The sequence below is a fragment of the Lampetra fluviatilis genome, chromosome 41 (genome assembly GCF_964198595.1).
Source record: "Lampetra fluviatilis chromosome 41, kcLamFluv1.1, whole genome shotgun sequence".
Lineage (NCBI taxonomy): Eukaryota > Metazoa > Chordata > Hyperoartia > Petromyzontiformes > Petromyzontidae > Lampetra > Lampetra fluviatilis.
Window position 1 is genome coordinate 277,962 of NC_136315.1, and position 14,553 is coordinate 292,514.

At 47.5% G+C, this 14,553-nt stretch overlaps 1 protein-coding gene across 1 annotated transcript; it reads right to left on the reverse strand.

The window, feature by feature from the left end:
- Positions 1-423: 423 nt before the first annotated feature.
- Positions 424-13,830, reverse strand: DCSTAMP (dendrocyte expressed seven transmembrane protein). Its single transcript, XM_078875578.1, has 4 exons — positions 13,824-13,830; positions 7,540-8,594; positions 3,373-3,707; positions 424-827 (listed from the first exon to the last, which is right to left on the reverse strand). Exons 1-4 carry the CDS (start codon positions 13,828-13,830, stop codon positions 767-769), a joined length of 1,458 nt encoding a protein of 485 aa, XP_078731704.1. The 3' UTR covers positions 424-766.
- Positions 13,831-14,553: the final 723 nt, after the last annotated feature.

Sequence of the window (14,553 nt, forward strand, 5' to 3'; positions counted from 1 at the left end):
ATGGCTCATTTTGGTTGCAGACCCCCTGGGTGAGGCCAATAAGTGAGGAGCACAGTGTGCTCCTCACACTGCTCACACTGCTCACACTGCAGCACTGTGCTCCTGCACACTGCTCACTTATTGGCCTCACCCAGGGGGTCTGCAACCAAAATAAGAGCCTTTTTATCGAATTCGGCACAGTGTGGTCCTGCACACTGCAGGAGCACACTGCGCCTGCAGTGTGAGCACAGTGTGAGGAGCACAGTGTGTGGAGCACATCTGTCGGAGGTGTTTTGTCATCGCCAAGTCAAGTGGTAGGTTGAAGGCAAAGATTTAAGATTTTATTCTGTACATGGGATACAAGTTTAACAGTTGCAGAACCGGAGAGAGATGCGTGCTTCGAATTACACCGAGAGTCAGAAAAAGGGTCAATGGATTCGAGACCATGCATTTTAAGAGGCAGAGATATGAACTGTTAAGTGGTCTTGGGCTGGACGCTTCACTTATTATTAGGAGCTGGGTGGTGAATGTCGATCATGAATTGGCGGCCAAAAGAAAGGGACCATTCCCGAGCAGACACCCATCGTGGAGATGATGAAGTGATGAAAACATCTCGTGTGCAGGAACCTTCTGCATTGTTACATTGTGAGAGATGCCGACAGCTGGGGAAAAGCTATGATCATTTATAATGTGCTCGACAGCCCCAGGACATAATCTGGACATATCGACAAGGTAAGAGATGTGTTTACGTGATTGCGGTCTCCCACTGATGAAGGCACATAGGAGATTAGAAACTCCCAAGTGGCTCAAGTTTCTTCGAGGTGTCCCGCTTGCCACGTTTCATTATGCTGCAAAAATTCGGGAGAAGCACACGTGAGTATATGCTGCAAATATTCTGCACAGCTCCATAATTGGATACGTGTGTTACCGAAAAAACCTAAGAATATGAATCCTTGCAGTCACGAAAGCTTCAAATCTAGAATTAATAAAAATGTGTCGCGCATAAAGAATATGCAATCATTTACTTTGGTGTACAAAGACAAAAGATCCCTATCAAACAGATTGTTAGCACAAGTTTTGTAATCCCATATGAAGGCGGGTACAGCGCACAAGGTGATCGTGTGACGACGTTCAGCTGCCTATATTTTCCAATGCCCATGGCTGCCATACATTTCCAGATGGTGAGCCACTTGGATGTATTTTCCCGCATGGAACCCGCGGGGTAGACCACTTTTACAAACAAGACCCTGGGGGTTGTATGGAGGTGTGGGCTATCCCAAAAGTATTTTACACGTGTGACACGTCATAGCCCGTTTAATGTTTTCATGGTAGGACTATCCACTATCCAAGCACTGCTGAATAAACCGCTCACACTAAAATTGCACATGTTAATCACGTTTTAAATTAATTTGTACAATTAAACGACAATGTTTGAAGTGCGCGCACTGTTTACGGCGACGGGAGAGCTGGGGAGAGAAGTGGGGGTTGAGGGGTGGGGCAGCTGGGGGGAGAGGGAGGTAGGGCAGCTGGGGGGTGGGGGGTGGGGCAGCTGGGGGGTGGGGCAGCTGGGGGGTGGGGGGTGGGGCAGCTGGAGGGAGGGAGAGGTGGGGGGTGGGGCAGCTGGGGGGTGGGGCAGCTGGGGGGTGGGGCAGCTGGGGGGAGAGAGAGGTGGGGGTGGGGCAGCTGGGGGTGGGGGCGAGTCGACGGCGTTACCGTAGTGCCGCTATTATCTGTGCAGTGCGCAATCTACCAGTGCTAAAACTACTTATCTACCAGTTATGTTACTTATTTCTTGAATATTTACTTGTGTTACTTATTTATTGTTCACTCGTTTCCGGTTAGTTTGTTTTCTTTATGCACGTTATGATTTTAATGTTAACAATTGATAGTGGAATGTATTACAAATGTAAACTTCGTATTAATGATGGAATTAAGCTGCGGTAACGACGTTAAATATATGAATGCATGCGGGGTATATGGAGGTGCGGGCTATCTGATTTCTTTTTTTACACAAAACGCAATTTTTGCGGGGTAAATGCGTCTGCGGGTTATATGCGTCTGTGGGAAAATACGGTAATTTGTGGCCAGGTAACCTCTGAAAAAAGAAGCTATTAGCTAGTGGGCTTTACCTGGTAAAATACAAGTTTAGTTTTTGTACATGTTTTAGTGATGTGGTTACCTTTACTATACTTTGCACTCCCATCGTGTTTTTATATAGACCCACGGCGAGATGGTATCTGCCTCGCCTGCTCTCTATTTGGAGTTGCATGTTCTCCCCGTGGTGGTGTCGATTTTTCTCCGGGTTCTCCGATTTATCCCTCCACATTTAGCAACATGTATGGCTGCTATAAGTTTACACGTGACAAGCCACTTCGTCGAGCTGTCATTTGTGGCCAAGTAGCTTCTGAAAAAGAGCTACGCAGCTCAGTGGGCCTTACCTGGTAAAATATAAATTAGTTTAGAAGTTTAAATTGTTATAACTTTCTGATCTGCCCCAACTGGACATCTGTGAAAATAGCTTTATAGCGCATCGTATACATATTTTGATTCTAACACGCTGCACTGGACACTCGTTTATATAGAGGTGGATTAAGCCAGATTCATTGCTCGTGAAAAATTATGTTTAGATTCAGTGAGACTTTTCTGGGGAAGGATACTGCCTGGTATACAGGTTAACACACTGACTTGTAATCCATAAGTCGACAATTCTGTAAGATTTACCAGTACGGCAGTTGGGAAAGTTGATTAAATTGTCCACCTCTGTCCACCTCTGATTAGCACGGTTCGCTACATACGGTGGGAAAGAAGTTAAACACATACTCCACACTCGACAGTGTCAATTTGTACACCACAGTTGATTGGCAGGTCACGTGTGGTGGAGTAAAGTGTGGGTCTTTCCACACTATCTGTCCAGCATGGAAGAGTGGGCCAAAATGTCCTCTAGAGCTCTCTTGTGGGAGCCCTTTTTGAGTCACTGCAGTGCTGTTCCTTGACAGTTCTGGTAAAGTGAAAGGTTTTTGGTTTATTTTGCTAACCAGAAAAGGCTCACAGTAGGGCCGAGAAGTGGCACGTTTTCCGCTTGTTGCAAAGGTTCGTGTTTCAAGACACATGGCCGACCCTGGATAACACTGAGCATATTAACCAGAGATATGCATTACTGTATCTACTTCACAGTGGATGTCAAAGGTCCCGTGACATGCGAAAAAGAGTAGGCCATGGTCCAAATTTGAAAGAAAAAAAATCTGAAAATTACTCTATTTAGAATATACATTGCCTGCCTACTGCAAAAGCTACCACACTGAGAAACGTAGCACATCCGTGATAGCATCGTCCGATGAGAATGGCGAGAACACCAGAATGTACTCATGGTTAAATAGGGACCTACTCACACACCTTTGCAGTAAGGTCCTGTGCAGTTTGATGGTTTCCCTGGGCCGTTTCCTGCGCTTGTCCAAGATCTTCGTGTGGAGGTACAGGATGCGCTGCACCTCCCTCTCGGGGTAGAACAGACTGACGACCTTGCGCCGCAGCCGGTTGATGAAGGCTGACGAGAGCGAGAAGAGGGCGAGCGCAGCGAAGAGCACGCACACCTTGACGATCGTGCCCTTGTCGGGAGGCGTCGGAGGGCGATTTTTGTCGAAGCACTTGTCGGCAATGAGCGACAGGTTGTTCTGAAACGATTGGCTTCTCTTCAGCACGGGGAGTAACACAATCATGAATAAGTTGACCTGAAAAAAGGATAAACAAAAATAAATAATTTCCAAAGTTAGTAGAACAATGACGATGGACGTACGTACGTACGTATGAGCTGAATACAGCACACACAAATTCATTGAGTTTAATGCCAGGCTCAAGTGAGGTCACTCAGGTCAAGTGGCTGTGAAGCAGGAGTGGTTAGCAGCAATTATCCAGACCTTATGTTCCCGACGAACATTGCCTTAGGATATTCATGACAGTCATTTATATATTTATCTTGTGCCAACAATTGCGAATTATATAAAGGACACTTCTTCTTCTTTAGTGCTGCCTAACGGCGTGTGCGACTTCACGATGACATTGGTCCCGGTCTAGCACGGCGTGTAGAGTTTGTGCTGCTGTTAATTGTAGCCATGTTTTGATGTTACTGAGCCATGTCGTTTTTGGCCGTCCTGGTCGTTTTTTCCCTTCGATTTTTCCTTCCAGGATTAGCTTTAATAGCTGGTATTTGTGGTCGTTTCGGGCAATGTGGCCTAGGCAGTAACACTTCCTGCTCATGATGGTCTTCAGCAGTTGCCTGTCAGTGCCCATATCTTGCAGAACTTGTGTATTGGTGGTTTTGGCTGTCCATGGGATTTTCAGCATTCTTCGATACAGCCACATCTCGAAAGCTTCGAGCCTTTTTGTTGCTGTTGTTGTCAGTGTCCACGTCTCTACTCCGTACAGCAAAATTGACCAGATGTAGCATTTCAGTGTGCGCAGTTTCAGTGATGTACTCAAGTTGCGGTCTGCAAGGAGTGTTTTCCATTTAATAAATGCTTGCCTTGCTTGTTCAATTCTGCTCTTGATTTCGACTTCATGGTTCAACTGATCGTCAATGATTACACCAAGGTATTTAAATCGGTGTACTTGTTCCAATTTTTCGCTGCCAAGCTTGATTGTTATTTCGCTTGTAGTTCGGCTGACCTTCATAACCTTTGTTTTCTTTTTATTAATTCGTAAGCCCCATATTTGACTCTCTGTGGCAACCTCGTCCAAGATTTGTTGTAGGTCTTGTTCCGAATCGGCCAGCAGTGCAGTGTCGTCGGCATACCTGATGTTGTTGATGTATTGTCCATTGACTTTAATACCAATGTTTTTATCTGCTAGTGTTCGATCAAAAATCTACTCCGAGTAGATGTTGAAAAGACTGGGTGAAAGTGGGCAGCCTTGTCGTACACCTTTTTGTATTGGTGTTGGGTCTGTCAATTCGTTGTCATATCGGAGTTGGGCTGTTTGCTTCCAATAAAGAGCAATGATGAAGTTGATGTCGTTTTTATCTAGTCCCAGTTGTTTTAATAGAGCTGCTAGTCGGTCGTGGTCGACTGAGTCAAAGGCTTTCTCGTAATATATGAAGCAGATGTACACTTCTTTCTGATGTTCGTAGCATCGCTGTAGTGGTATCTGTAGACAGAAGATTCCTTCTCTTGTGCCTAGTCCTTTGCAGAAGCCAAACTGTGTGTTCTTCAATGCATTTTCGCATGTGGAGCGTATGCGCTGTTGGATCACCTTCAGGAAGACTTTCAGCACGTGGCTCATCAAGCTTATCAGTCTGTAGTCCTCGCATTTCCGGCTTGTTGCTTTCTTTGGTATGGCCACAAAGATGGATTGTAGCCAGTCGGATGGAATTTTATTGCCATTGTATATTTGATTGTACCAATTAGTCAGTTGTCGTATGTTGTTACTGTCTAATAGTTTGAGCAATTCTACATGGATTGTGTCGGGCCCGCACGCTTTGCCTGACTTAGCTGTTTTGATTGCATGTTCTACTTCTGATGTAAAAATGTGTAGAGCGTCTTTCGACACAGGAAACAAAAAATCTCCATCCTATGTTTGTTCTTCTTTAGGAGGTTCCTCTTTGTATTGCACAGCTTTGACCAATACAGTCTCCTCCTGCGTTTGTACACAGGAGGAGTCTCGAATGCTCGGATAAATCCCTTGCCTGTGAAGAAATAGCACTGACAGATAGCACATCGCCATGTGCAGCACCTTTCCTCCAGTTCCCTGCACTTGAGACATGTGCCACTGCACACCGCAAATGGAGGCCTTTCTACACGAGTACCTTATAGCAATGTGTTCCAGATTTAGCTGGGCGATGAGGGCACACGCCAGGGTTGGTCGATCATACAGTTGCCAAAAGCCCTTCCTGAAGTGCCATACACTGGCCTGCCAGAAGGCAATACAGAAAAAGTGTGGACTAATCTACATATGTACATTGGGCTGGGATAAAGCGTTGCCCTTCACACATGTGGGTTTCTTTTGGGACTCATGTTTTCTTCCACGTGTTTAAACATTCATGAATTCGCTGAAAACACTGTAAGAAACAGAGGACTGCAGAACTTGGGAAATTGTTGGTGCAGCCTAACTGCTTGGCTGTTGTCTTTCAGCTTGTCTGTGGTTCCTTGGTGATTGTGAGATGCAATTTTACATGAACGATGCTATTTAAATCAAATCGGAATTACGATCAACGCACACGTTCTTTGGATGTGTCCAACCGCATGTCTTCTCCCTCCAGCCAGCAAAACGTAGTTTTTATTTTTATCTATATATATAAAAGGGAAATTTGTGAATGTGTCTGTTCAAAATGTTTAGCGTACTTCCCGACATGCAACAAACTTGATATTTGCTATGTAGGTACTTTCCAGACTGTACACCATGCAAAAATTATAAAAATAGACTTTTGTATATTTTTTTTTGGAGGGGGCGCGCAATTATGCATATATTTTGCACGGCAAGTGAGCTGTGACGTCACATCTGTCATGTGACCCGTGTGCGGAAGCGTAAAGTGAAATACAAATGTGTTACAGGTCTAAGGCGTTCTTCGCGCAGCATTGCTTTATTATTTCAATCGTTTACTACCGTACGCACCCTGAAAGTTGTGTCTGCAGCAAGCGCGTGTATGTGTGGGGGCAGCGACTGCGTAGCGATTCGCGCACTGCGCTACGAACCAGGCCACCCGAGTTCGATTCCCGCTCACGGCCACCGCCGGTGACGATTATTTGAACCGGTCCTGGGCCTCCCCTAGGTCGACTCAGCCTCAAACGAGTAAGTGGTGTGGTGTGTCAACATCGCCACTGGGGAGACAAAGGCGGCCAGCCGTGGTGAATCCAAGTCCCGGGCGAAGCCGGGTAGTAAAGCTAGTAGTGTATAATTACGAAAATTCCAAACAATGTCAAGATATAAAATTACGGATGGTCCGAAGTTTGTTTTTATTTCATGTTAATCCAAAGGTGTGATTTCGCAAGAAGGAACTCCACTTCCATGATATCACTTCCACCCATTTCCCACAAGGTTGTTGTGTCACCTGGCATCAAGTGATGTCAATTTTGTTAGCACGAAGGCACGTTCAATTATTATACAATGTAAATTATATGAAAAAGTGAAAAGAATTCACATTTTTTTGAAAACCCCAAAATCTAAAAAGTGTAAATCTGCAACTTATCTCTCGTACATCTAAAGATCTGATCCAAACATTTACACTATGAGATCTCTTTTACCAGTGGCAAATATAATGGTAGGTTTTTACCCTTTTAACTGGTACAAAACTGACACCTTTATTCAAGGCATCATGTTTGCAATGACCACAACACAAGTAGTCAATAAAGCAAACAAAAAGAAGCAACCCTGATAAGGATAATAACTTCAAGGACAGTGCATATTATTATCCTTATCAGAGTTGCTTCTTTTTGTTTGCTTTATTGACTACTTGTGTTGTGGTCATTGCAAACATGATGCCTTGAATAAAGGTGTCAGTTTTGTACCAGTTAAAAGGGTAAAAACCTACCATTATCTGATCCAAAGTAACAAACTCGTCAGCCTTCCTACCTCGACGTTCATATCCAATGATATGTGCTCGTGTGCGATGCTGTCCATGTGCCTGTAGACGACATCGACGAGCAGGAAGACCCCGTAGTCCACCACAATGGCCACGGCACAGAGCAGGCCGTTGGTAATAACCGGCACGGCGTAACGCACCATCGCCCGTCGTTCCACGCTTGACAGCGCCAGGGAGCTGAGGATGACCAATTTTTCCCGCTCGACCTTCAGCAATGGGAGCACGTGTTCCTCCCCACGCCGGCTCAGCTCCCTGTCAATGCTGCAGAACTGGTTGGTGATGTAGACGTTGTCAAAACTTAGCTTCTGTCTGTAGCGCCTGAAGTAGTGGCCTGCCAAGATGAGCATGATCAGCAGGTTGAGGATGACCAGGACGGCGTTGAACAGCGGATGACAGAGCACGTCGGCGACACCGTTGAGCCGCGCGAAGATGCCCTCCGTGTAGTTCCTGATGCCCTCGATGGCCTGCAGGCTCGCGTTGCATGTCACCACGGTTCCCACGGAGCGCTCGTCCCCAATCTTGCTAAACGTCATGCCCCCGAAAAAGTCGTTGAGCGCTCTCGTGATCTCTTTGGTGATGGCATAGAGCAAATCGACGGCCTCTTTGACGGTGCACACGAACTCTTTGATGCCCTGCAGGGAGGCTTTGACGACGCACTCGAAGCACTCGATGAGGATGTCGATGTTCCGCGTCACGTTGCTCAGGCTGCGCGTGAGCGCGAGGACGACAGCTGCCGAGGCGAGGGCGCCCCGTGCCTCTTTGGCGCCGCTCGCGAGGACGAGCAGCGCCGCCAGGCACCGCGCCTGCCGGGAGAGGAACGCGAGGACGGCGGCAGCGGCGGCGAGCGGCCCGGCCACGAGCAGCGACGTGGCGAGAGCACAGCCGAAGCCGAAGCGGAGGCTGCAGAAGAGCGCGGCGCCGCAGACGGACGACACGAGCGCGCAGCCGCCCAGGAGGCGCAGCCGCTGCCAGGGCGAGCGCAGGGTGCCTCCGCGGAATGCGAGTGGCGAGAGGCTCTGGGAGACCGTCATTGAGAACTCGGGCCCTGGTTAGCGACACCCACGGATTTTTGCTTTTTACACAATGCTTACAACAGAAGAGGAAGGCAAACAAAAAGGAACGGTTACCACGCTGGACTCTGCAATCCAGAAGTTGCCAGTTCGACTCGATCTCCGAGCACAAAGAACGGGAAAGTTTATTCAATCTTCCCCGCCTCTTTGCAGGCCACGGTGTATGTGGCTACACGCCGGATGGTCAATCAGCAGGCCGCGTGTGCTTGGGTCAAGTGCGGATACTCCCATCGCTTCGGAGTCGCGTGGCCAGCATGGAAGAGTATCGGTCAGATACCCTGTTGAGTTGTTCTCATGAGCTCCCTCTTAAACTATAACTCTTAATTATTTTTATTTTACCAGGTAAGGCCCGCTGAGATATGAATCTCTTTTTTTCAGAAGCGACCTGGCTATAACAAATCATAGCTCGACGAAATGGCTTATAATGTGGAAATTGCAGCCAAATACTCTAAACGCATGTTTATAAATGTGGTGGGAAAATGTCATGCCGCCGCCACGAAGCCGTTCAGCAGGCGCCCCACCTACGACCTCGCCACCACCAAGCGACGGAGCCGACCCCGCGTCCCCCTCACCTCACCTCACATGAACACACCCGCACGCATCCCCCCCCCCCCCCATAGAGCTGGAAGGGAAGGTCACCTGATCGACCGGTTTTTATCCGAGAAACCCTTATCGGGATTAACTCTCACGGTTTCCGGCGATCAGGGAATTGGATGACCTCCCCCGTGCTACGTGGCACTGCGGCGCTGCGGCCGGCCTTAATATGGTGTGGTCGCGGCGTGGGGCATTCGGCCACCGCGGTTGAGGCGCATTTCCCCCCACACACGCAAGTATCGACGGGGCAGGCAGAGGGAATAAGCATTGTGATGGAGGAGCATCATTAGAAAACACGCAGCGCATCTGAACTGCAATAATAGCGAAGGCGCACGGTGCGTGAGAAAGGGATTGATTGGAATTTGCGCCGTGCAGGTCGCTCATTGATTAACGGAACAAAGGCACCGCGGAGCCGCCTGGCCCGGGCGAGGGGGGCGCGTGCCATTGTTTGGAGTTTACGCCGCGCGGACAGAGGATTAATTAGCATAGCGAAGGCGCACGGTGCGTGGGAAGGGGGTAGGGGCCCGAGTCCGGGAATGAGGATAAATGGGGAGCGCAAAGGGGAAATCGCTCTCTTACTCCAGCGCCAGGCGACCAGACGCAGCTCCAGCCAGCGACCCGGACGTCCGTGCGACGCACCGAGGTACGCTGTTAGCACAAGGATCAGCGGACCGCCGTGGACACTTAACAGTGAGTAAGAAGGTGAATTAGAATCATAGCAGATAAATCGGGAATAGGTATAGAGGTATCAGCGTAGGCCAGCCTCGTCGACTCACTGATTTAACACCAGTCCCAGGTAGCAGACAATAAATCATTAATAGCTGATCGTGGCCTCGTGTGATCTCGTGTTATAAGTGTGAACGCGTGTGGTACTGTGTATGCGTAAGCTCGCGGCGTGCGTAATCGGCGTACCCCAGGTGCGCGATCATAACGTGAGCGGCGAGCGCGGCGCAGAGCGGCGCAAGAGTGGGTATCGCGTGTGGAGCTGTATGTGTGTGTGCGCGCACGTTCACGACGTGTATAATACAGGTGCGCGATCCTAACGTGAGTGGTCAGGGTTGAGTGAGTGCCGCGCAGAGCTGTGTGTGGGTGTGCGCGTACGTAATTAACCATGCCTACTACGCGGACCCGCGGGGGAGGGGAATCCTCGAGCGACGGCTCTCACCCCATGGGTGAAGAACCCAGCAGCGGTTCGCCTAGCAGCGAGGGGGCGAGTAATGAGGTTAACCCGGCCGTTAGGGGTACCGAGGGAGGGATCTCGGGGGCCAGCGACCCTCACAAAAAACCGGAGGACCCCGAGAAAATTCCACGCGACCACGGGGAGAGACATGCAGACTCCAAATATACAGCAGGTGTCAGGGTCGTGATTGAACCCACGCCTCCTTCATACCAGGCGAGGCAGATAACATCTCGCCACCGTGGTGCCCCTAATAGAGGCCCTTCTGCCAGCAGTGGCCGGTGCAAGTAATTGCAGGACTGCCCTTCTATAACCTTTTACAAGTGAAAAGGTAAAACAAAAGAAGTAGGTCTACATGAAGCGACGAGATAAAAAAAAAGATTGGAAGAAGTTCGTCCCGCCTCATTGGGACCTGCTTACGTGACGAGTGACGGAACAGAATAGAGGGAGACTCTTTAACATATTATTATTGTGTCACCACGAAAGTCGTGGGGGGGGTGATCATACTTCACCACGCTGGTCCGTGTGGGTTGGTGAAAGTAGGGTCAACCAACACCATCAACCTTACTTCCCTCCTGAGATCCGACTTCGGTATATGTGGCTCAACACTCAAGTGGATACTGTCGTACCTTCTGATCAGCAATCCTCAGTCAGGGTGGGCTCGTCCACATCTGAAACAAAAGCGTCACGTGGCGTCCCCCAGGGCTCCGTGCTCGGTCCCCTGCTGTTCACGGCCTACACTTCGCCGATCCGCTGCCTCATCGCAAGCTTCGGTGTCAAGCACCACTCATATGCGGACGACACTATTCTGTTCATCGCCATCAATTCTACCAAATGTGTCTGGATTTGAGAGGCTCTCGGAATGCACCACCACTGCCCTGCAACAGTGGTTCTCTGCACACAACCTTGCCCTTAATACGTCAAAGTCAGTGGCCATCATGTCAGGTCACAGGCAACGTCTCAACTCATCCGTGCTCCCAACACACAGACACATCTTTGGTCACAGCATCGGGTTCACCGATCACTTCAGCTACCTCAGTGTCATCCTAGATTCAACGTTATTCTCCGATCGTCAAACCAATCATATCATCAGTTCATGTAACTTTCACCTGAAGGCTCTCAGACACCTACGTCCTCTCATCTCCACTGAAACTGCCAACACATTGGCACGCTGCATAGTTGAGTCTCGCCTCGACTATTGCAACTTCGTCCTAGTCCAGTTCTCCTCTGGCAACCTAAACAACTTCCAAGACGACAAAACAACCTCCTGGCACGCGTCGTCATCGGCCGCACTCATCCCCGGCTCGACTCACTCGCCTCTCTCCGTGCCCTCCACTGGCTACCCATTGCCAGCAGGGTCACATACAAGATCGCCTGCCTCTGCCACCATGTCTTCACATCTGCCTGCCCCCCGTACCTCTCTTCACTATTAACGATTTGCAGCAGATGCCTACGCAGCGCGACTCACGACCTCCTCTTGATATCAAGATCCAGGACGGTCACGTATATGCGCCGCTTCTCGGTGCCTGCCCCAACAGTCTGGAACGCCGTCACCCCTCTGCACATCCGCAGCATCACCTCAATCGTCTCCTTCAAGAGACACTTAAAATCTCACCTCTACAACCACGTGCTCTCGAGAGAGACTCTGAGCTTGGCTCCGCACCTCTGAGTTGCGGCCGTTACGTCCGCAAATTTGCGCGCGTTATAAATTGCATTATTATTAAATGCGTATACACGTAGCATCTAGAAGCATCGAGCAGCATCCTGCCTTGCGTGATGCTACGCTGAGGCAGCCGTACAACCGCTTATTTATACTCTGGCGACGTACTTCTGTTCACTCAATCGCGGCATGTCCAATTTGCATCTGCGTTATAACAAATGTGTTCCCTCATACATTAATCGCGTTATATACAATTGGCGTTATGAAAACACGCGTTACAGGAGAACAGACGAGCCCCACATGCACACTGAGGAGAAACCAAGTCTCCGACACTTACCAAGTAACACATGAAACACGTAAAATACACATCATTTATACAATATGTGATAAAAAAAAATGTTTACAAACGTACATACCCAAAAAGGCTTGATTTTTCATTGACAAACCTTTAAACAAACCTACGAAATGCTCACATTCATCAATAACACTACATTAAAAGGAAAAAAAATATTAAGGAAGTCTTGTTGACGAATATGTATATTTATTTAATTATTTGCGCTATAACTCTGTCTTAAGAGGAAAAACAATATTTTAAGGAAGTTTTGTTCACAAATGTGTAAAGTTATTTTGTTATTTGTGCTTGAGCACAAGTAACAGTATCAGCAAACGATGTATGATTAAATTAACAAACTACAGATTTTTACACCATACAATTTTAGAACATTTCAAGTCACACTAATTCTGTGTAATTGCACGGCCTACATTAGCCTGACAGTTATTTACAAAACACGGACATAGTGTCACCTGCAATTGAAACGTTCTTTAATAATATAAAGAGATTCATTTAAAAAATGCATTTCAGTGACATGACACCTACATCGACGTGTTCCCATGCTGGCGAAACCTTTTGCTGTTTGCGCCGATCATTAACCAACAGCTCACGGCAAAAGGGACCGGGGTTCGTCACGTGGGAATTTCCTCTTTTCTCATTTTGAGACGGAGATTATGGTTTTGCAATCTGTCAACAACTTTTTTTATATATAAATTTCCTTCCTCCTGAAGAGGAGAAACCTCGTGGTCGCTCATGCAAAGACGAGACTCGGCTCCGAAAAAACACTCCGCCCATCAGCAAAGTAAGCTGCGCACTTCACATCTACTGATTTCAATGACTCAAGATGATGTCATGTTCTATATAGTAATAACAATAATTATTCATTCTGAACAGTAATTTTTCAAACCACTGCTAGATGAAGTGGGCTGTGTTTGTTAACTTGCTGGTATACAGGTCTTGGACTCGATCCCGACCCTGACGACCGTATATTTGTAGTTTGCGTTTCTCTCTCCCCGTGTTGGCGTGGATTCTTCTCTGGGTCCTCCGGTTGTTTCTCCTCGACACTCATAAACATGCGTTTAGAGAATTTGGCTGCTGTAAATGTCCAGATGATAAGCCACTTCGTTGAGCCGTCATTGATATGCCAGGTCGATTCTGAGAAAGAGCTATATAGCTCGGTGGGCCTTGCCTGGTAAAATATCATTAAAAAAGGTAAAATAGTGTGAAAATTCACTTTACTTAAAATCAGAGACAGCTATCATTCTTCATCTTCCTGCAATCCTGTAATCGGAGTACTGAAAGTAATGTTTTTATTGGAATAAAATGCCAATATAACGTGTATTGTGATGTTTTCGTATATTTTCGAGGATATAAATATTGTTCTGGTGAAATAATTACATTCATAGCACAAATTGAACAGTTTGAGCAATAAAAAAACGTGCCCGTCATGGGTGTCGCTGTCATAAATTTTCAAAAATTGTGCCGTTTCAATTCATGTCAATTTTTCATTGTTATACGGAGCATCCCTTTCAGCCAGCTACCCAGCTAGTTTTGTTGGAAACGGCCCGCAGCCCGGCCAGTAGCCGGCCAGGAACTGGAGGTATATATTATTTTTTATAGTCGTATGATGATTTAAGTTGAACATTATGCATATTTCCCTATATATCTCATTACATAAATGTTGTCTCTTGGGAATTCATCAAACACGCGTTTCATACCCGATTTTCTTTCCCATTATTTCGTATGGTCGAGGGTTGATCGGAAATGTTAGCATGTTCAGTGGCAAGGTTAGCAAGTCAGTGGATAGCTTCAGGAGCAGTCTGATGAATATCTGAAATTCTGCTGGCTAATGATTGAACAAGGCAGCGCTGTACTGTGTGGTTCATGGTTTGAGATTGATGACCTCAGTCACTCCATGGGCTATTCTTGATATTCAATCAGTATAAGACAATGTTCTTAACTGCAAGGCCCACGGGCCACTGGCGGCCCCTGGTGGCCTTTAGTGCGGCCTCCTACAGGACATAAATGTGACAACACCCCATCGTCGTGCCGTCAAACCCCAATGATTTCAAATGTGTGATGGCCCTCACACTGATGATGTTTTATTAGCGAAAGTGGCCCTATCCTATGAAAATTATCGAAGGACACCACGCTATGAGCGCGTGCGAACGT